The sequence below is a fragment of the Pocillopora damicornis genome, chromosome 4, assembly GCF_964200805.1.
Source record: "Pocillopora damicornis chromosome 4, jaPocDami1.2, whole genome shotgun sequence".
Lineage (NCBI taxonomy): Eukaryota > Metazoa > Cnidaria > Anthozoa > Scleractinia > Pocilloporidae > Pocillopora > Pocillopora damicornis.
Genome location: NC_142673.1, coordinates 26,180,485 through 26,203,612, shown reverse-complemented (window position 1 = coordinate 26,203,612; position 23,128 = coordinate 26,180,485). Strand labels below are relative to the sequence as shown.

Sequence of the window (23,128 nt, the reverse complement as noted above, 5' to 3'; positions counted from 1 at the left end):
CCCCTTTTGTAAATTTTAGCAAATTTTACCTAACCTTGTAATCTTATTGTAAATGTTTATATGTAATTTTTATTGAACCCAGGGCCCCTAAGGATACAGGCCTTGCAGCTGACTGGGCTACCCTGGTAAAATAAAGTTGTCTTGTCTTGTCTTGTCTTGTCATATATTCAGAAGAGATTTTGGTTCAGTTTCCTGAGATTTGCTAGAGAGAATATTTACCGCGCTGATTTAGATCTGCCTAACTCTTCTGTAATTCAAATAGAAATTGCGTCAAATCTAAATCTTCTACCAAAATCAATTTGTCCTTACAAATATAACAATTTGTGACATGCATTCCAGATCAGGTGACTGTTGACTTTACCGATTTCTTACTTCTTATTCAATCCCGATTATTAAATGACAAGTTTGACCGATTAAAGAATACCAGCACAGATGGAGTGAAACGCTTATGAACGTTGGGTATCGAGTTTATCTGTTAACTTTACCGTACACTTACTGCATGGAAGATCAGTGAACTGACAAATTTGCTGAAATACTGCGAACCTAAAGAAAACATTACTATTATTAAACAAGCTTGGGAGAGTAACAAGGCTTCACTTTGAATCTTTGATTTAACTCCTGTTTAGCCCTGAATATTTCTCAAGCTTTATTTCCACTAATGCTTAAGTAATCTTCATCACTGCCAAGGTCACTCTTACATACATTTATTAGTCCGCAGTTCACATATGTGATTTTCATATATTAAAAGTCCAAGTTATTGATGATAACAATAACCGCTTCGACTGATCAAACAACGCGGAAAGACCCTAATTTTGATATGTCGACTGACCCAAACTGGTCGTCAGCAGGTATATCTCGACAAATAACGCTTGAAAAAGGTGTATCATATGTTTATTGTACAACATCAAAAGATGATTCTCTAAAGAAAACACTGAATATAACATTTCCGTATGCACTTCAATTGGAGGTCAATTGAAAAACTTAAAACTCGTGTCTCCTTCATCAAAACTATCTATATATCTGCTTTGCTTGCCCTGAAAATTGCATTATTGCATTCAGTAGTAGTTTCTGTAGCTAAGAGTAATCGAATCAGTCGAAATACATTTTGAATACGTTTAACATCACTTAAAACGGTTTAGACTATAATTACCTGATCCGATATGAAGAAAGAGAGTTATTCAGCTGATGCCTCTTCTTTGAGCCAATAACTAAAAAAATTAACACACTACGATATCATTTGGATGACCCTCGGAAGGTTGAGTGATTTCAAATGAAATGAACTTGCATGAGGAATGAATTTGCACTCACATCTCCCTTGTTGAAATAAACATAGTGTAAATGGTGATAATGATAACAGTAAATATGAAAATGAGCATGAAAACTAGTATAAATAACGTTATTGTTATTGTTAATAATGTTACGTATATTATTATTATCATCATGGATAGCGCTCACATCAGCTTAATTTCAGCCGGAATATCTTTACACTGTGGCAAAGGTCGCATGGATATAAGAGTTGTGTTTCAAACACAAACACGACCGCTGCTTCGTCGACAATGACATTTCTGTTTACGAAATTTAGATCACTACACTTTTTGCCAGTGAAGTCTAGTCGGAAACCGAGCACCTCAGTGATCATAATTTACGTGTATTCATTTGGACAACTATTGGTAATTTACAAAGTTCCCTAAAATGATCAGGGCAAACCTCATGCGAAACCTGTTTCATCGCCCTGTCGAGGGATAGCAGAAATGGCTTATTCAATGGCAATCTTTAACAGCTAAAGAATCCTCCACTTTGGTCCGCATATGTTCTGCTACAAGGCGAGCAGGAGGCAGCCAGACAAGGAGGAAGCGTTTGGAGAAACACGGTATGCCGTCTAGTGTTACTTTTTAGTCCTTGATTATTTCGAGGGGTTTATAATCAAGGCGAACAACTATAGACCCAATTCTTTGCTTTATGTTACAGCTTTGAGTGTAAAAATTGCTATCTATTCAGATTTTAATAAGTTTTGCAAGAGGACATACTCACAGTGTTGATTTGCACTGGCCTGACTTTCTGTGAATCAAATCGTAACTGCGTTCAAATCCTGGACTTTCGCTAAAATTGTTCTTACTAAAATAAGACATTACGTCATGTTTTGCTAACTGACTGAGCTAGGTTATTTTAAGATTACATTTATCTACTTTCCAGAACAAACGGTTTATGAATAACTATTGTAGTGTTTCTGACAGCTGTCAATCATAGTGTTCGGAATGCATACGCGGTCCAAAAGAAAAGGGAGTTTTTCGGTAGTCTTGTATCGTCTTGCATGTTGATTAAGTGCCGCTCTCGCTAAGAGCGGTCCTATCGACTTCCCGTCGGAAAAAAGTTTTCTTTTCTTTTTTGCCCATGAAAAGGGTTTAGGACACATGTTTCAAAAATAGTTTAGTTTTCTCCAATTCTCTTTTTTTGCGTCGTCACAAGCCAAAAATGATTTTTGGCTAGAACACCCGTGTGGACAGCGATCGAAAGTGTAAATTTCACAGATTTTGTCTAGCGCGTAGCGACTGCAATAATATAGCTCACGGAATTCTATCTTGTTACAAGTTACAAGGTACCTTCAGTTAGTTCACAGACAAAATATGAAAACTTCAGGTGAAACATTTTTCATACAAGCGTGATCAGAGGAGAGCCTTCTCTTCGACCTTAATTTGCATATCAAAATTCACCAATTTGTACGAAAGAATTCTCAAAATTCAGGCATTAATCGGGCTAAAAAAGCATACCAGTGTATAGTTTATACATCAATGAGGTCACCGATTGCCTCAAACCCGCGGCTATATCTTAGCTTTCATCCACCAACATCTTAAAAACATCGCAAATCCTTGTGCTTGCTCAAATGCGCTCTTGTCAATGATGATTTGCATAATTCTGAAACTCGACTAATATCTCCTTTTGACCGTTCAAACTTCGTTTGTTTATCCTTTACGTTTATGATTTCAGGTTTTCATAACAACTGAATGGAGAATAGATGCCGAGTTGTCCTAAAACGCTGCGTAAACGTGATCGGTCGTAACGCTTGCGTGCTTGCGTGACTTGCAAAGTAAACAAAGGTGATCGGAAGGCGCCTTCTTAATAATTTTCGTTGAAATATTAGGTCATGAACTACGCACTGCGTGGAGAAGATCAAAATTAAAGAATAAAGTTTGGCTCTCTAGTCATTACATTACAGACATATCGCGTTTCTTAAAAGGGCACACAAACAAGTTGAAATACGTTACTGTGTTATTTACAAAACAACACGTATATACTGTACACTCTGGCTGTGACTAAAAGTGGGACTGGGACGTGGGACTGGGACGTGGGACTCGGGGACGTGGGACTCGGGGACGTGGGACTCGGGGAAGTGAGACTCGGGGAAGTGAGACTCGGGGATGTGGGACTTGGGGACTTGAGACTCGGGGACGAGAGACTTGGGGACGTGAGACTCGGGGACGTGCAACCCGGGGACGTGCAACTCGGGGACGTGGGACTCGGGGACGTGGGATGCAAGGACTCGGGGACGCGCGAAGACTCGGGGACGTGATAAACAAATAACACTTGACATTTGCACTGAATTTGTAGAGTATAATTTTCGGTGGTCTCGAGAAAGCTATTTTATACTGGAGAGCTTGTTAGTAGTAGCCGATGGTTTTCAGCGTCCATGGTTCGGCCGGACATGTTTGTTCGCTTGTTTGACCGTGAGAACTCTGGGTACAGAATAGTTTCAATGCAGGGGGTCTTGAAACTGTCAAAAACATCGTGGGCAGCTATGGAGGACTTTCCTGGTAAGTAACTGTGTTTTCTTCTCAATCCTTTAACATCAGTGCTTTATCCTTGCTAAAGAAGAATAACGAAGAAAACGCAGTTACTTACCAGGAAAGTCCTCCATGGCTGCTCACGATGTTTAAAACCCTCTGCGTCGAAACTTTTTTGTACCCAGAGTTCTCACGGTCAAACAGGCAAGAAAACATATCCAGCCGAACCATGGACGCTGGAAATCATCGGCTACTACTGAGAAGCTCGGGTGACGCTATATCGAAGGCGTTCGTCGAGGGTCAAACACACAAGTTTATAGTAGAGCGATTAAATTTAAATTAGGTTATCTCAGCTTCAACACTTGTTCCCACGAAATGTTCAAGCCTGAGATGTACAAGATCGTCCTGAACAAAGGAGCCTTGAGATTCTGCGGCAGTTTCTTGATTTTGTTTTGAGTATTTTGTGGTTGTCATAAAATAACTACTGTGACATTTCTTTTGAACAATTTTCACGGGATTTTTGCCCGTGAGCTAAATGCGAATACAAATATTTTTATAACGGGCACATAAATAGCATGACACCGTTACTATTTTCTTCCAGTATCAATCATTAGAAGAAGAAATATTACTAAATGCGTGATCGTGTAGTTTATAGCGATTCCCAAAATCCTAGATTCATGAAAACAAGCCATCAATCTATACTTCTCTGTTTTTGTTTAGTCACATGTGGCTCACAGATAAAGATATACAAAAACAGATAAGAATTTTTTCAGTATGTTTGTGCTTTTTACTTAGTTATCAATGTGCCAATAAGCCTAACAGTAACGTTCGAATTTTAGACGGTAACTTCGTCTCTTAAAAAGTAAATTATGAGAAAGATTCTCCTTGCAGCGTTGAGTCCGTTCAGAGAAGTTCAATGTTTTTTACTTACGTAATACGAAAAATTTGTTAACACTGAAACGTCAAATGATTCATGAAATAACGAACGGGAATTTCAGGAATTGTATACACCCTACGTTAATGGGGAATTCTGAAGTAAATGGATGTAAATGACCTTCCCGATTTTATTTCCTCAGTATGCAAAAAGTTCGATGGATTCCTCCACTAAAATACCTAAAAAAATTAAAACAGTTTCGCGGGTTATGCAAAAATCGAATGCTATTGGTACGTTTTATTATATTTCAAACTCTGTTTTCAAATAGAATTCTCACCTTTGTTGGTGTGTGGAGGCAATGCCGAGTTTAATTGCTTAGATGGTAAACGGTTTGCCGAAAAATTGGATCGGTACATTATCACCGTTGTGTTCAAAGACGGGAGACGCTGCAAATGCATAATTTGAAAAAGTATTTCGGTATACTAGATTACGCACTTAGATTATTTTCCGAGTGCTTTTCTTTATATGATATACTTTTAAATATTTCAACACTTTTTGCGTAAGTTTTTACAAAATTGCCTTCAAAAGATCGAGTCTCTACGAGGCCCACACCGAATTGATAAAAGCAAAAATTCAGTTAAAAATAAAAGAAACTGCCCACCATTTTTCGAAAACCGCTTGTGATTTAAGTCCTTTGCGTGCAAGGCCTTCTTTACAAAGCATGTGGAACTACTAAGAAGAAAACTCTTGAGCATATCCTCGAACTTGTCTCTTTTTCCATCGAAATAACCTACGAAGTACCGGTTTTCAACAGAACAATTTTCAAGGTTTTCCTCAAGGAAGTCAATCTCCGATTTCTTTAAAGAAGATTGGTTAGTCGCCGCCATCATTACGCATACTAGTGTCTTATTCAAAGTTTGCCTTCAGTTTTTAGATGTCATCCTTTCACGGGCTTTCGTAATATTTGCAGGTTTCATAATTTCCCCGCTAACCAAAATTACCGTGTCCTCTTACCTTTTACAACACGTTCGATGTAGCGTCACCCGACAAGCTCTCCAGCATATTACACCTTCAGTCGAGACCACCGAGAATTACACTTTACAAATTCAGGTGTTGTTTGTTGATCACGTCCCCGAGTCCACGCGCGTCCCGAGTCCCACGTCCATGCGTCCTACGTCCCCGATTGAAAGTGTAAATTTCACAGATTTTGTCTAGCGCGTAGCGACTGCAATAATATAGCTCACGGAATTCTATCTTATTGCATAATTTGGCTATGTTTACATCGAATGTTCTCGACAACAAATGTTTCAGAAAAATGAAACATGTAAAGCTTTGAAAGAATGTCATCTCATGAGCAATATCCCGAAGAGAAATCTCGCCTCTGGTTGTCATCTTTTTAAAAAAAAATCGTGTGCATATCATCCAGATCTAGTACTGCCGCTGACAGGTTACGATTGATACTCTCAGATTCTCAGTGTTTACGAGCGTTCAATCGTGGTTTTCCTCTTTTTTTTCGGTTGTTTTTAGTTCAGAGTGCGAGGAAATCTGCTGACATATATACAAATATCAGTTTTTGGAGCGACCGATAGAAACTTCACGGAGAAATACAGTGTCACGCCAACGTGATAACGTACATGTTTATGACAAACGACCGGTGTGAGGATAGTTTCATGTAGATCAGCCGACTTAACATGTTTCAAATGACATACAAGTATAGCAGTGTATCCTCAGAGGACTCCAGATCGCTCAAATTCCCATGAAAGAAGGAGCAGCACTCGGAATCTGGATGATATGCACACGATTTGAGGTATATGTTTGTAGTTACGTCGAGTAGTCCTCCATGAAGGTTGATCATTTTTTTTTTTTAAAAAGATGACAACCAGAGGCGAGATTTCTCTTCGGGATATTGCTCATAAGATGACATTCTTTCAAAGCTTTACATGTTTCATTTTTCTGAAACATTTGTTGTCGAGAACATTCGATGCAAACATAGCCAAATTGTTATTGTTGTTATGTTGTATTTAGGTTGAGATAGAGAAATAAACATTTCACTCTTTTTTTTGAGACGTTTTTGTATGAAAATGAGGCCCCAGGCCTCGAACAAGCAGCCGTGGTTACCATGGTAACAAGAGTGCTGCGCCCTTTAAAAAGAGCATTTTTGTGCATCCCCCCTGAGTGCCTAACTGCATGCAAAATTTGAAGGGGGGTTGAAAATTTTCATTTGCCAAGATGTTTGATTCTTACAGAGACTTGTTCTTAAGTGGTCAAACCACTTAAGTACAAAATTCCATAAATTCATTAGAGCAGAAACCCAGCCCCTAAAATGCAAGTCAGTAAAAAAAATTAATGGGTTTATAAAGTTTTATATGTAATATATCAGGGCATACCAAGTGATATCAGTGACAATAGTACTTTTGCATTTGGACAGGTTTAACCTCTGACAAACATAGCTTATTTAAAAAATTTTTGCACCAATTTAAATATATTTTTCTTATGAAGTAGGTATATTACTCACATTACTGGTACACAGAATTTGTTGAGAGCCTAGTTATCATTCTCATAACAAGTATGCCTTATTGTGCACCAACTTGACCAAGAAAAATAACTTTCAAATCAAATATTTTGGGAGATTTAAACTGTTGATTTAAAAAAAATTCAACAACCCCTCCCCAGCCAATGCAAGGCGCTTAACTAGAATTTCCTTAGTACCTGCAGTGCTTAATCCTCTACTACGTAAAGCTTCCTTTAAACTAGGTACTGTCATCAAAGTTGGCTTGATAGCTACACTTCTTACCTCAGTGGCATTGCAGAACTTTAAATGAGACGACAATGATAGGTTATCAGCAAAGCAAGTATTGCACTGTTTACAGACAACAGGTTTTAGTGCACACAACACTGATTCTGTCAGACCTCTGCTGCTTGCACAAGTCACAAGGTCAATACCAGACAAACAAACTTGACAACTGAGCAAATCGTTTTCTTTATTTCTACCTCAATTACAAACATTTGATTGGTAACAGTGTGGTGGAGAACGTGATTGGTAGTGTGAGGTATAAGAAGAGGGCATTGGTTGATGTTCTGGGAGGTAAAATGAGCGAACATAATTACTTCACATTACTTGCCACCATTTACCAGTGGCAGTACTTACATTTGACCGCTTAGTTAAGGTCAAATCTTCCTTCACTCCAGAATGTTTGGCCTCTTTAGCCTGCAAAGAGACAATGCCATAGCCCAACCTATACCTTGCATTGTAAACAGCAAATTTGCATGATAGGGAATGGCATATCCAATTGTCCATGTTGTGACATTAACGCTGGATGAAAAAAACAAAGACATCAGTTTAAAATACATATTACACATTTCTTTCATCAAATGCAGCCTTTAAGTGCTACTGTGGTTCTTTCTTTATTCACTCCGAGCTTTTGCCGTTCTACGGCCGTACTCCGAGCTTTCGCCGTAGAACGGCGAAAGCTCGGAGTGAATAAAGAAAGAACCACAGTAGCACTTAAAGGCTTCATTTGATCAATATCCCACATCATTACGACATGCTACTAAAGGACACGTTCAAACGTTTACATTTCTTTCAGTTCTGCAACCTGAGCAGAATTGGTCTCTACTCTATTGAAAAGCCCCCAGCATTCCTCAGATACTCACCTATCTTGCTAAGAGCCAGTCGTTGTATTGTTTGTGCCTCTGTTTCATATTCACTTTCTAAAGTGCCAACTAAACGATAGTAATATCGAGCCAATGCAATAGCTTGATTGCCAATAAGCCTATCTGGTAACTTGTTATACCTGTTAGTTTCATCACTAAAATGTTCTTTTACTCTTGAAGCCAAGTATCCCAGTCCACCCCCCCCCCCCCCTACCTGATGCATGCCTTACATGAGGAAAACCTGTCTTTTGGCAGGCATTGTTTTAGGTCCTCCTCTGATTTCTGCAACATTTCCTGCTTTTTAGCACGCTCCACAACACTGTCTATATCAGAAACCCTCAAAAGAGTCTTTTGGGGTTGTCCCTCCTTAACATCTCCATCTCTATTCCCTACAGGTGCTGCCAGGGCAGAAACAAAAGGATCAAACTTTTTTATTCTTACTACCTCTAAGAACAGGAGATCAATATAATGCTGCCAGGCATTGATCTCACAGTGCATGGGTTCTGGCCTTAACTTGTCTGCAAAATGCCCAATCCTATATATATATATATATCTATATTGTCATTATATATCTTTGTCCTAAGACAAAACCACAATCATAGGAGGGAGCAGAAGTGAGGTAAAGGAACTGATCTGAGTTCTGAAACACGACGTTCCATGTAAACACAACAGAAAATTGGTCATGCGCTTTCATGGTCACCAGAATGATAGGTGGGCGTCCATTTTATCTCTCAGGGATATTTTCATGATCCAGCATCTGCATGTAGTTTGGAAAAGGGCAGGCAAGAAAGCCTTGTGCGGAGACGTCACGGCTCATATGAGAAGTAGATTGATTAAAGAATATTAGTACAGATGGAGTCGATTCTCAAACGCTGCGTACAAAGCTGTTTGTAACTCAAAAGTGCACAGAAGATCTATGAACTGATAAAAATGTTAGGATACTACAAACTTGGAGAAAACATTACCACTATAAAACAAAATTGGAGGAAAAACACCACTTACGCAGTCCTTGAATGAAAAATGTCCTTTCAACTATTGACACGTCTTCTGTGAAGCGATTCCTGTGCAATATTAAAAATATATAACTTTGAAGTCAAGCTAAAGAAACCCAAGGATCCATAACGAGAGCCTTATGATAGCCTTATGATAGCCTTATGATAGCCTTATGATAGCCTTATGATAGCCTTATGAAAGCCTTATGATAGCCTTATGATAGCCTTATGATAGCCTTATGAAAGCCTTATGATAGCCTTATGATAGCCTTATGATAGCCTTATGATAGCCTTATGATAGCCTTATGATAGCCTTATGATAGCCTTATGAAAGCCTTATGATAGCCTTATGATAGCCTTATGATAGCCTTATGATAGCCTTATGATAGCCTTATGATAGCCTTATGATAGCCTTATGAAAGCCTTTCGTTCTTAAAGCGCGTCAACGGAATCATTTGAAAAAATCCACTCATGAAATTACCATGTAACGACGTCTTCAGTTTGGGATTCAACCTCGGTAACTGAGCTTAGGATGAGACAAAAACATTTGAAAGGTAAGGAAATGAAACCTTTGTGTCGAATATGGAAAGCTTTATTAAAGAGCTATAAGTCTGCAGTGTTGGAGTGTTCTTCTTTCCAGCTATTTTCATGTATTTTTTTTTTTCATGCGTTGTGCTTTCTCTTTTCCATCAGAACGTACTGCGTGACGGAACTAAGAGGTAGCATCAGATAAATTATACCGGCATAATTTTGGCCGTAATACAGTCACAGCATCGAGCATAATGCGGGCTAAAGGACTAAACTTCTCAAAAATTCCCTTGATGTAACATTTCAAAAAGAGATAAATTCTGAACAATTTCAACGGTGAGCCTCCTTCTTTTGCTTTCACTTAAGGAATTTGATCCAGTAAAATATTGTGTTCTGAAATTCGTTAGGAATGGTCGTAGGGATTTTGGTGGTAGTAATGGGGGAGGGGAGGTTGTGGGTCTCTTAAAAGCTGTTGTTACGTTGAGCAAATTTCGAGTATATATAATTTATCTGACCAATCTAAAGAGACTGCAGTGAAAGCGTCACAAACCAAAAATCTCACGCCATGTTACTCATTTTGTTAATCTCTCCAATCGCATCCACCCGTGTAAGCCTGTCATTTATTTAAACAAGGTATAACATCCAAAATTTGGTGGACAAAATGACTTGTTTGTGTTCGTGGTAAGTGGATTTCTATAGAGCAGGTTGTGCCTCAAACACGATCGCATATAATCGCATAAAGAAGATTATCTTAACGTAACGCCATGTTACTAATTTTGTTCATCTCTCCAATCTTCCTTAGCATGAAGCGGCTAGGAGTATTGCTACTCCCCCCTGGATGGGATGCTATTCCATCGCAGGGTTACCCCAAGCATATTTGCTGGTACCCATTTGTACACCTGGGTGACGAGATCACTGTGAGAGTAAAGTGTCTTGCCTAAGAACACAACACAATGACTCCGGCCTGGGCTCGAACCCGGACCACTAAGCTAACTTGATTAATTGATAAATTGAGCTAACTTGATCCTCTTGTTCTCTTCTATCTATTAACTTTTGCTGAATAGTTTAGAGAGTTTTTCCCTTCTACAAAAAAATTTTTCAATATGCGATGTAAAGATTCATCCAAACGGTGACCATTTGCTATCTCAACTTTTCATTCAGTTATCGTGAAACTCGGTGGAAGGTTAATTCTTACGTGAAATTGAAAGACGATTATTTCAATATTGGCATTAATATTTGCATTCTGGGATATATTAAGTTGAAAAAAAGTCTATGACTTAACAGGAATTTTCGAGCACAAGGAATTTCAGTTTCGAGCTTGCGTTTTGTCGTTTCTGAGGTTCTCTTCCATGTTCAAGGCCTTTTTAAAATGCGAACATTTTTCAGCCTGGCCATCAGGATTTCGGCTTTTGCGACCGACGACATTTCGATAACTAGGTATAACTTCCGTCTCACATGAACAGATCTCAAAATTTTACCAAAATTTGGAGATCAACACTCCATCTACTTAAGTTTTTTAAGGTGGCTTAATTGAAGCGTACTAAAGAATCTTTGAAAAATTTCCATCGTTATATTTAGTAAGCCGTTGCGGTGTGTGCAAAGAAAGCCCTCGACGGCGGAAGTATTAAACTTTACTAAGCGCCCAGGAGAAAAAGTACTTACCATTTATCACCGCAAATCGTTATTCAAAGACAAATCCTCCAATATATCCTCGACTTCCTCGAAAAGTTCTTCTTTCGAATAACGAACCTTACGTCGACATCAAATATATAAGGACGAGTATTGCCTTTTTTATTGTTCTTTCTCCTTTTGAAAGAATTTAGGCTGTTGTCTCTATTGTTGTCGCTGACCGAGTTTTCCACGAGAGGAAAATGATTCTCGCAGCGAAGAAAATATAAGTAAGCGTATGAGTGTTCAGTAAACCAATTTAAAAATATTAAAATTAAAACTTGGCTCCGAGGCTTGGGGGAAAAAAAGAAAAGAAATCACATTAAGGTTGAGGGATGAATGATATATTTCTTTTGTTTCCCCCTCCCCTCCTCCAGCCTCGGAGCCATCTTAGAATTTTAATACATTGAAACGAGCGTATCAATGACCTTTCAGTGTCACGTAATGCTGACAAATGTTTATTACCAGCTTTCATTGAGAGTCTCTTTTGCTTCTTCCCATTCATTCGACAGTACCTCACTCAAAGCTATTACAAATCATCTCCGTCGTTTCAAGCAGCAGAAAATGGGATGATACCTGGTGGAGTGGGGTACAGACTATACTTTGATGTTGCTATGCTTACATAACCTTGCATTGTTTTCTTTGACTTGCATACAAAATACTGTTCATTTGACCTGCGAATAAAAACCAGTTAGAGCAATGATCCTCGCTGGTTAGCTGTCATGAAAGCAAACGTGAAAATAAGCTAAGCCTGAAAAAAACTCAGGCTTCGAAGGGATTCGAAACCCTACTCTCAGATACTAGTTGTGTACAACCGACTGAAATACGTTGCCAGCGAGGTACATTTTAGAGGCTTCTTCTTTCGCGTGTAATTTTAATTTTGCATGGAGAAAAGTTTGCTTCATTTTTTATCACATTTTATCACTGTTTTATCTTTCAGGGCCTCTAATCTTCCCTATAGTGTACTTGTCGTCATGAAATATTTTTGTCCATACAAGTTCAGTTCCTTTTTTGTAAAAAGGCAAGAAAAGAAAACTACTTACACAGGTTGTAAACGTACCTCCCTTCCGCCAATAGCTATCCTTCACTCCAGCGATTAAATATAAGATTACAGCTAAATAAAGTATTGTATTAATCAAATATACAAGCAATCGAAAGCAGAAGATAATCAGTGCCCCCTTCAATATTAAGTGCACTTGCCCCGGTGCCATATGGCAGATTTTCATTTCGTTCAGAACTCCAAGAATCATTGTTACAAAAAACGCATTCAGGGAGAACGTAAAGCAAACCGCTACCATAGCTCTAAATTTGTATACGGATGCGACGATTGAGGAACTTGTACTCTCAATAACATTCCCTATGACAAAGAGCACAAATACAAATAGTAAGGTCCAAAATTTCGGCAAACGAATAAGATTTTTCATCATAGGGCAGAAGCCGGTGAAATGCGGAGATATGAAAACTGCTCCAAGAAAGATCCAACAGTTCACTGTGTCCAAACAATTTAAGGCCATAATCAGTCTGGAGTAAGATTCTGTCATGCCGAAGTAGCGCACAAGCTGTATTGGAAATACGTGAGAGGCATTTTTGGTGTTAGATGATACATTCGTGGTTTTTAAGTAACTCTCAGAAGTGAAAACGGGCGATACTGATTTTCCAAAATAATAAATGAAAGTGAAAGTAACCACTAATTCAGCCAGCAAAAGCAAACAATTCATAATCATGAAAATCATCCGGCCGAGGGAGGGCTTGCAGCAAGTGCACTTTCGTTGACGGTTTGACTCCACCTCAGTTGATATTATCGAGGCCATCTTCTCCGTCTCATTCATGGTTCTTGGGGAATCTAGGTTCGGGGTGGATAAAGTCAATTCATCAGAAACTCCTTCGAAAATGAAAACTACGGACAATCCTGACTGAAACGGTCACATTAATCTCAAATGCTACCCAGTAGACCATGACAGAGACAATACTCGAATCGTAATTAACCGAGATACGCCAAAACATGTCGATATGTCACTGAAATATCCCTTGGCACTTACCGAAATCTAATTGCTGTGCAGTGAGAATAAACCCAAATCAGCTTTGTCAATATGTTCGGAGAAGTTCTAGAAGACGATAAAAAGAACAAAGAAATCAAGAAATGATTAAATGAATACTAATAATAAATAATACTAAATTCACAATTAGGTTATTAATTTGACGATTTTACATTTTGTTTATCCCTTTCCATGACGATATTAGCTCAACTTTACTACAATCTTAGCTTCGAGACACGCTTCTACCGTCCAAGTACACCGAGGTTTTCGTTCTGAGAGGATATTACGGTACTTTGAAGGTTTTCAACACGACTGAATTCCTCTTCGAAGCTTCATCTTACTTACTGTCTGTTGGCCTGGAGAAACTGAATTGTTTATTTTGCCTTTGTGCTCATGCACGAAACTTCACCCTGCTTTGTTTCAGTTCCTGATTTAACCCCTGATCATACCACCGCTGAGTCACGTCATGAAAATTAAACAAAATGAGTATTTCGTATTGATTATCCAATAAACTACTCCTATTCATGCGACTATGATATGAGCGAAATAGCTGAAATAGGACTGTACCAATCGGATATACCATTCCTTCCGCTTTGGTTGTCTGGGTTGCAGTCTGATTGAAGTTCAGCTCTATTGAGGCATAAGTAATCTGAATATTTTATATTGCTGCACTTTACCTCTTGGTCTCGTTTAAACAAAAGCCTTGATCTGCAGAAAACTAAATGATTTTCCAAGAAGCGAAGAGAACCATTAATGAGGTCGCCTTTGCTCTTCCTGAGCTGTTGAAAATCAAAGCGAAACTAAATCCAATCCGGGACTTCCTCTGAAAAAGTTTGCTCAAATATACTTCATTACATCATAGGCTTAATATAACGGATGGTGCCCTTGCCTCTTTGTTTTAAGGTAATTAAGCTGAACTTGGCTGGTAAATTTCTCATTTTTCCAGAAAGTTAGATAGATGACAGCCGGAGCAAAGAACAGGTAGAAAAGGTAAAGTCTCCCTTGAATGCGCATTTTCGATTTTTTTTTCTTTGACCGCGACAGATAAAAAAGAGAAATTCTTGAACTTTGACTATTCCGCTTGAGCCGATATAAAGCTGCGCTTTTCGCTAAACAGGCTTCACTTTTGATTTTGTGGCAACTCTGATTCTGTTTTTGACTTGTTACCGCGACTGGAAATGAAGAAGAAGTTCTCGCTCTTTGACACTGCGTTTGAGCATCCAACAACAAAACGCTGCAATTTAATGTTCCCATAATATCAAAGGTAGTTGCAACTTTTAATCTCTCTATGAATAACAGATGCTCGTGGTGAAATCTTAGGTTGCAGGTGGATCGTATCAGCCATTGAGGTATGTCTCTCGTCTCTCTCGTGGAAGCGGGTCGATCCAGAAGTACGTATCGTTTGTGATAACAAAAAAGAAAAAACACAAACACCTCGGCAAGAAAATATATGTTAAGCAGTTAAACACGTAACCTAGTTCGGAATTGGAACTACTATCATCATCGTACAAACATTCAGCATTTCAATCACAATTCCAGCAACGCTCAACTTAGTAAAAATTACCATGCTTACCATTACACTCATCTTTTAAGACTTCCAAAGTTATACTGATTACGTCAGATGACAAATTAAGCATAAGAAAAAGTATCAGAGTCCAAAACTTTGCGATATAAATCAGCCTCTTCAGAACTCTGGAGAAATTAACTAACCGTAGTGTTCCCACAATGACTGACAGAAAAATACAGCAGTTTAATGTTTTCTATAGATTTAAAAGCGATATCAAATGCATGAAACATTTCTCTTGAGCTTTGGTTGAATAGCTTCGTCACCGGTAAAGACAAGTAGAAGTCTGGAGATGTTTCGTTTGATGCTTGCCCACCATGAGTCTAGTCCTTTGCACATTTCACTTTCCAAGAATACAGTGGAATCACCGTGAGCCATAAGTAAATTATGTGTAAAATAAACGTAACCACTTCAACTAGGAGCAAGAGAAAGTAGCCTATTAAACCGAAACACCGAGAGGAGAAATATCGGCAGTATTTGTAAGGTGAACTCAATTCTCTGCCGCTTTGAGTCAGTGGAGTAGTTTCATCTGGGGTGCTGATGTTTCGATGGTCGTCTGCTGTCACAATGTTTGAGCTGTGATCTTCGTTTGATCGCATGATGTTTGAGTGGAAATAACCTATTCTAAAAAGTGTTTAAAATTAAGTAATGAATAATGAAGATGAATAAGGGGGAAATTTCTTGAGAAACGGTGATACTGCGCCGGTAAGAAGTATAGCAAGATACAGTCGAACCTGTATTAAGCGGTCATCCACCGAAAAAAAACGAGGTTATCGCTAAATACATGTTGATCGACTCACACAGGCTCCACAAAATAGGGGGAATAGAAGAAACGAAAAAATTTCATGCCATAATTAACCACTCGTGTACAAAAACTCGCCCAAACATATTATTGACATAATCATTGATTTCGGGAGAGAAATCAGGAATCAATCACGCTACAAAAACTATTTTTAGTTTATTTGAGCGGTTCCGCTTTCAGTGGCCGCTCAATACAGGTGATGGACAATATCAACTACCGCTTAATAGAGGTGACCGCTCAGTAGAGGGGACAATTACAGTGATCAAGAGAAAATAATTTCGGGACTTTGACCACTCACCGCTTAATACAGAGTGACAGCTTAATACGGTGCCGCTTGATACAGGTTCGACTGTGTAAGATCTTAGCGCGCGGAATGTTGTATATTGTTAATTATAGGGTGTTCCCTAAATTTTTGTTGCTGTTTCGCGTTGTCTCAACTAGTGTTTTTTCCACTAGTTATTTGGTTTCTTTTCTTTTCCATATCGCATACTTTCATTTATTATTGTTTCATTCGCTATTATTGGCGTCGATTACATTTTCAGGTAGTCGTTTCGCATGCTTTAATTTCAGTTTTTCTTGCGTATATAAACTAAGTTTTCTCTGTTCAGGAGGCCTTTTTTTTTCTCTGTAGTCGCGCTAGTCGCAGTTCGCTTTCGAACAGTACTCACGTTATTCTTTTCGTCTTCGGACAATGTTTTCTCGTCAAATGCAGTTTGTGAGTAATCGTAACAATGTAAGTATCGTCATTTTAAGTTGGCTGTCTCTCTTTACCTTTACTTTTAATTTTGTATTTTTTAGTTTCAACCCTCATCGTTCTCCTACCTAATCTGCGATACAACTGAGAGCTGTTCATTATGTTGGTTCTTAATAAACTCGGGAAGTGATGAATCCACGAGTGCGAATATATGAAAATCACTTGAATTGGAGGTCAAATGGAAAACTGTTGAAACCCGAGTCGCCTTTATCAAAACTATATATAGCTGCTTGTCATGCTTGGCTTGTCCTGAAAATTGCATTATTGCATTAGTTTCTATAGTGGAGAGCTATCGAATTAGTCGGTACACATTTTAAATACGTTAAACAGCACCTAAAACGGTTTAGACTATGATTACCTGATTCAATATGAAGAAAGAGAGTTATTCAGCTGATGCCTCCTGTTTGAGCCAATAGCTGAAAAAAGCACACACTAGGTTATGATTTGGATGACCCTCGGAAGGTGGAGTGATTGACTATAGATTTCTTTAGGGCTTTTCATAAGAAATGAATTTGCACTCACATCTCCCTTGTTGAAATAAAGATAATAATAATAATTGTGATAATGATAATAGTAATAATGGAAACGATCATAAAATCGAGTAAAACAATTATTATTGTTATCGTTTATAACGTTATAGTCATGGGGCAAAATATGGAGTGGACCTTCAGACCATTGGACTATTTTTTTGGACTATTTTTTGGACCGTTTTTTGGATAAGTTTTTGGACCTTTTCTTTTACCCAACATTTCTTTGGATCATTTTATGGGGGGGGGGGAAGGGAGGGAACACACCATTAGTACTCAGGGAGTGGTGGGATGCAGTCAATCAGTACTTAGGGAGGGGTGAGAGGTAGACTGTTATTTCTTTGGGAGGGGTGGAAGACGAACTATTAGTAGAAGTAAATGCTACTGATTGATGGAGTATTTACTGGATCATACAACTTTTTTTAGCGGTTTTTCGACTGACTATTTTAATGTCAAAAGTTTTGAGCTAGGTTGATACGCTGGGCTGGGCTTTTGTCATACGAATGCGAAACAGTACCGAAACACTGGATTACAACTGTTATTGAAAATATGGCCAATTCCCGTTTTTGACTCGTTTCCCTTTGTGTGGATAGTATATCATTACTAAATTTATCTATCTTCCTCTTGTCATTTTCTCAAATCGACCACTCTTCTTTTAGTGTTTCTAGTGACAATCGTTATCAGACGCGCGGTAGGTATATGACTCGTGCTATTTAAGTAACACCTAGCGTAATATGAATTCAGTAGCTGAGTTTTGTACAAATTAGAATTTGGATCATCATTGAATCTCGTTATTGAATGCAATAAACTCTCCCTCAATTTAAGCGAGTTGTTACCATTTTATGAGGCAAAAACACCGCATATCTCCGATGGTTTCACTATTTCTTACAGAACTACTGCTATCCAGCTTTAAAGTAACTTGGAATTCGTATCGAAATTGAAAACCATTCAGCCGGTGACTAGATTCGCGGCTGTAACTGTTGTGGAGTAATTCTTCTACGAGATCGCTACCACCACTCTTTCCATTATTATCCTTTCTTTCTCTCTTCTTGGAAGTAAGAAGTTTTTTGGACGAAATCGTTATACTCATCTTAATTTTACATCGAATCAAGGCAAAGTAAATGAAGGCTTGCCCAACGCTTTAGTTTACCCTAAGCTGCGGCTGCATGCAGAAATGGCTTTTCATTCAGAAAAGATTTGGTCGAACTTTTAAAGACTTGCTAAAGAGAATCTTACCTCGTTGATCAAGATCTACCTGATCGTTCTGTAAATCAAATCAAAACTGTGCCAACTCAGGAACTAGCTTCCGCTCAAGTAATTTCTTCTTACAAATATAACATATTACGACAAGCATTCCTGATCAGGTGACTGACAATGCCGATTAATCCTTACATTGCCAGCTAATCTTGGCTTGTCGAGGACTTGTCACGGGTTGTGTTTCACCTCAAAATCCGCTTTAATTTGATTGAATCTAAAACACGATATGTAGATAGATAGATATACGAAAGAGTCTTGCTAAATTTATGGAAAGTTTGCATCAGTCTCTAACGCCATTTTCTGCCATTCGAGTTCATTAACATTTTCTGTTTGACAAACGATTTTTCGGTTGGCCGCCTACTAAAACCAAATCATGATGCAAGCAGACGCTAGCGTGATATCTTTCGATTGCGGATTACATGCAGGTTCTCCGCAGCTCAAATTGAGTGTCAGCACTTTTCACGAATTTCTGCAGCATCAAAAAAACCAGCACTAAGCTGGACTAAGCTTTCTATTAACTGCCTGACCTATAAACTCTGGAGAGTACTGCCTCATAATTTTCATTGACTATCCATGCCCGAGCTCTGCGATTTATGGTTAGATGTTGCAACAATTTGTTTCTTTTTCGTTCGGCTACCCGTAACGAACAACCATTAACATCTAAGTATTTATAATACGTAAGAGCGCAGCTGTATACTTCTTTAGAAGAGATTTATTTCTTCCGCCTTAGCTGTGCTATCTGAAGCAGTTCTTCTGCGTCGAATTTCTGTGCGATCTTTTCATTTCTTATCATCACTTATAACTTGTTGTTCATGTTATGTATCCTTGATAGAAATAGTTTGTTATAAACAAAGCTCAACACCTACCCAAAGCTTCCGTGAATGCAAATTGCGTTTTAGTCGATTGCTCGGAGAGTTGCACCATGATCAAATCGAAACTATGGTACATCCGGGACTTCTGCTAGATAAAGATGACGTCATAGTACCACGCTCAACTGGTTTAATTATTGGGGTTTTTTTTTAATACTCCTCGTCACAAAATTGCTCCAGCTCCAATTTCTTAATCATAATTTGGTTTCAGATTTCTTTAGCTGTTGTCTTGGTTTCCTTATTTTGAAGCGTTAAATTGCACTAATCACTCAGCTCTGATTGATAAATGCAGTTTTCAGGTAATTCAACGTAGAAGAGGGTTAATTCAGTGCAAAGAAGTAACAAACCAGACTAAACAATTCTTAATCATATAGAACACACTTAAAAATATGTATTATCGTCATTTCACGAGCGTTTCAGAAATAGAACATCAGACCTGCGGATTCCGCGCCCTGAAGCTCTGCCACTGAAACTTTACGGTTAGCCATTTCCTCGTTCAAAAAGGCACGTGGATCCAATTAAGATTGTCCAAAAAAATATCAAATCGTCAGATCACACGTATTTTCATGTGAAAGTGGAGTAATTCACCGACGGTATTCATAAAAATGTAGTCGCCTGTACTTAAAGATGACTGCATGGGAAAGTTCGACTGAGTAGAAAACTGTCACAACAATCGTCCCCGTCGGCAATGGTCATTCCAATGTGCCCACCCTCTCCCCCTCCCCCCCTCTAACCAAATATAGACATAATGGAGAGGAATGGATACAGACAAATAAATAACAAAAATTAACGAAAGGTTAAACAGTTTATTTAAACTTACTTTACAATATAGGGTAAATTACTTCAATTCTAGAGGTAACTACTTTTCCCGGAACTCTCTTCAATTGCCAGAAAGAAATGTCAAACATGATCAACACTCGTTTGGAGGCAAAGAGAACATCATAAAAAGCAGGGTCCGGTGTAGATCTGTAGTCGACGCCTTATGCGCTCAGCGGGAGCGAAGATCACCTCATCTAATCTATAACCAAATTAAGCAGTTTATCTACATAATTTATCTTATTTGACACAAACGTGGCTGAAAAGTTCTGATAACAACTACTTCGTTAAATTGATAACAATAACTAGCGTAACAAAATATGACAAAAAGCAGGAAAATCAAACCTTAAGTAACTAAAATATAAATTAAGTTGCATTGATGATTATTTTATGGTCTGAATAAGCACATGATTATGATACAGTGGAAAAAAATGAGATATGACTGTTGAAGCCCTTTTAAAGATCTAGGTCGTATTTAACGGTGTCTATTCAATCAAGAGTCAGGGCGCAATTACCTTGACTTTTAATAATAATTCGGGGCGAAGCTGCAGACGGCTTTGACGCTGGTGAGATATCAAATACACACAATTGCACTTGATTGGTTAAGATAGTGGTGCGAGATGTGAAAACCAATGCATTCCTGAAATACTTTCCATAGACGAACTTATTAAACATGTTCTGTCAAACTAATTACCACAGGTGTTACAAACCTACATTTTCATAAACCTGACAGAAATGCAGAAAATCACAATTGAGTTAAACGACGAAAGTAATTTGGCGTGTACCTCTGTTTCTCCTTATCTTACCAATGATACACTTTTCATCGAAGAACATTTTTTGCCAAAGGAGTTCAATGATTTTTTTGCAAAATGGTAATAACAAAATGTCGTTAATGATTTGGGCCTTTAGTATGATCTTGTCTTCATCTCGGACAGAAATCAAAGAAATACTTGTGACCGTTATGTTGTAGACCATGGGGATGAAAAGGCGAAAACAAAACATAACTAAAGTTCCCTTAAGCATTCTATACACCCACACGCGACCTGATATCGTATAACGAAGATTAGTGTGATTTAGAAATACAACTAATATCATCATTGTAAAGAAATTCAATATTTCAAGAATAATTTCAACAACGGCTAATTGAAATACGTTATACGTATCATCCGGGCAAAAACTCCGATGTTGAATACAATTCATGTACGATCTATGATAATTTTTTATATATATTGAGTCACCAATCAAATAGAGTAGAAAAAATAAAAGCAGGGTCCAAAAATTTGGCAGAAAACACAGATCTCTAAGAACTGTTGAGAAACCGGCGAATGATGGGGATTTTACAATGATTCCCAGGAAAAAAAAACAATTCCCAATTTCTACCACATTCAAGGAAATAGTCACTTTCAATTGCTCTATGCGAGGAATCATGAAAATAGGTATTCCGCCTGCTATAAGCAAAACCACCTCAGCAAAAGACAGTAAAGAAAGGCCAATTAGTAAGAAATGGCGACAATTGAAATGTTCACGGCATCTGACTTGGCGACTTCTTGAATTATCCTCTCGCACTAGCGGTGTGTTCTCGTCGGCAGGTAAGCTGTTTGTTGTGTATTCACTCGCAGCACTTTCTGAGCTGTGACCTGCTTCTGTCAGCATGTTTGCTTGAAAAAAACAACATTGAGTGGACAAACCAACATATGTCCGCAAAATCTGGAAAATGATAATCGAAACAGCCTTAAAATGCAGTATATATCAGAGCTTACACTCCAATAACCCATGAATATGAAAGCGATCTTCGTAGTTATGAACACTACTTAAGCAATAGTGAAAAGAAGGCCTGAAAAAAAATTCAGGCCCATATGGGATTTGAACCCAAGACCTCTGCGATACCAACTAACAAGCCAACTGGGAGCTGTATTGGTTCTTAAGCAGTAGTGAAAAGAAGGCCTAAAAAAAAAATTCAGGCCTGTACGGGCAGTTCAAATTTATGAATTTCATATATTCACGGCCGTTTATTCACCACTTCACAGGTTTATTTGGAACCAACACAGTAACCATATCCTAGTTGGCTTGTTAGCTCAGTTGGTAGAGCACTGCATCCGTATCGCAGAGGTCATGGGTTCACATCCCGTACAGGTATGAATTTTTTTTTTCAGGCCTTCTTTTCTCTACTGCTCAAGTAGTGTTCATAACTGCGAAGATCGCTTTCATATTCACGTCTTTATCCGCAGTTCAAATATATGACTTTCATATATTCACAGCCGTTTGATAACCCATGACTAAAACACTGGAACTGATCTGAGTTCTCAAGCACGACAAGAGAGCCTCATGCAGAGACGTCACGGCTCATATGAGGAGTTTGATCGATAAGGAATCTTGGTACAGATGGAGTCGCTTTTTAAACGCTGGGTACAAAGCTTTTTCATAACTCAAAAGTGCATGGAAGATCTATGAATTAATGAAAATGTTGGGATAATATAAGCTTGGAGAAAACATTATCACCATAAAACAAAATTGGAGAAAAAACACCACTTACGCAGTCTTTGAATGAAAAATGTCCTTTTAACTATTGACACGTCTTCTGTGAAGCGATTCCTTCATAATATTAAAAATATGAAGTCAAGCTAAAGAAACCTCAAGATCCATAACGAGAGCCTTATGATAGCCTTATGATAGCCTTATGAAAGCCTTTCGTTCTAAAACACGACAACGGAATCATTTGAAAAAGTCAACTGGTGAAATTACCTTGTAACGACGTCTTCAGTTTGGGATTCAACCTCAAGAATTGAGCTTAGGATGAGACAAAAATATTTGAAAGGTAAGGAAATGAAACCTTTGTGTCGACTATGGAAAGCTATATTAAAGAGCTACAAGTCTGCAGTGTTGGAGTAGTCTTCTTTCCAGCTATTTTTTATTTATTTATATATTTTTATTGTTCATTGTGTTTTCTCTTTGCCATCAGAACGTACTGGGTGACGGAACTATGGAGTAGGATCGGATAAATTATGCCG

At 38.3% G+C, this 23,128-nt stretch overlaps 1 protein-coding gene, 2 long non-coding RNA genes and 2 pseudogenes across 4 annotated transcripts in view; 1 reads left to right on the top strand and 4 right to left on the bottom strand.

Moving 5' to 3' along the window:
* LOC149047430 (uncharacterized) overlaps positions 1-2,137 on the bottom strand; it is a 9,011-nt pseudogene extending 6,874 nt beyond the window's left edge. Inside the window, exon 1 of the transcript XR_016186171.1 lies at positions 2,032-2,137. The product of XR_016186171.1 is annotated as an uncharacterized LOC149047430 (transcript). The remainder of the gene's footprint in view (positions 1-2,031) is intronic.
* LOC149047428 (uncharacterized) lies at positions 1,210-12,188 on the top strand. The gene is made up of 2 exons (XR_016186172.1): positions 1,210-1,870; positions 8,703-12,188. It is a non-coding gene; the product is annotated as an uncharacterized LOC149047428 (long non-coding RNA).
* On the bottom strand, positions 7,298-7,953 carry LOC149047429 (uncharacterized; annotated as a pseudogene).
* LOC149047427 (uncharacterized) lies at positions 11,539-14,867 on the bottom strand. The gene is made up of 3 exons (XM_089205061.1): positions 14,209-14,867; positions 13,535-13,600; positions 11,539-13,338 (listed from the first exon to the last, which is right to left on the bottom strand). The coding sequence occupies exon 3, from the start codon at positions 13,322-13,324 to the stop codon at positions 12,425-12,427; it is 900 nt and encodes a 299-aa protein (XP_089061187.1). The 5' UTR covers positions 13,325-13,338; positions 13,535-13,600; positions 14,209-14,867; the 3' UTR covers positions 11,539-12,424.
* A 5,229-nt stretch (positions 14,868-20,096) lies between these two features.
* On the bottom strand, positions 20,097-22,908 carry LOC149047426 (uncharacterized). The gene is made up of 3 exons (XR_016186170.1): positions 22,863-22,908; positions 22,654-22,712; positions 20,097-21,827 (listed from the first exon to the last, which is right to left on the bottom strand). It is a non-coding gene; the product is annotated as an uncharacterized LOC149047426 (long non-coding RNA).
* Positions 22,909-23,128: the final 220 nt, after the last annotated feature.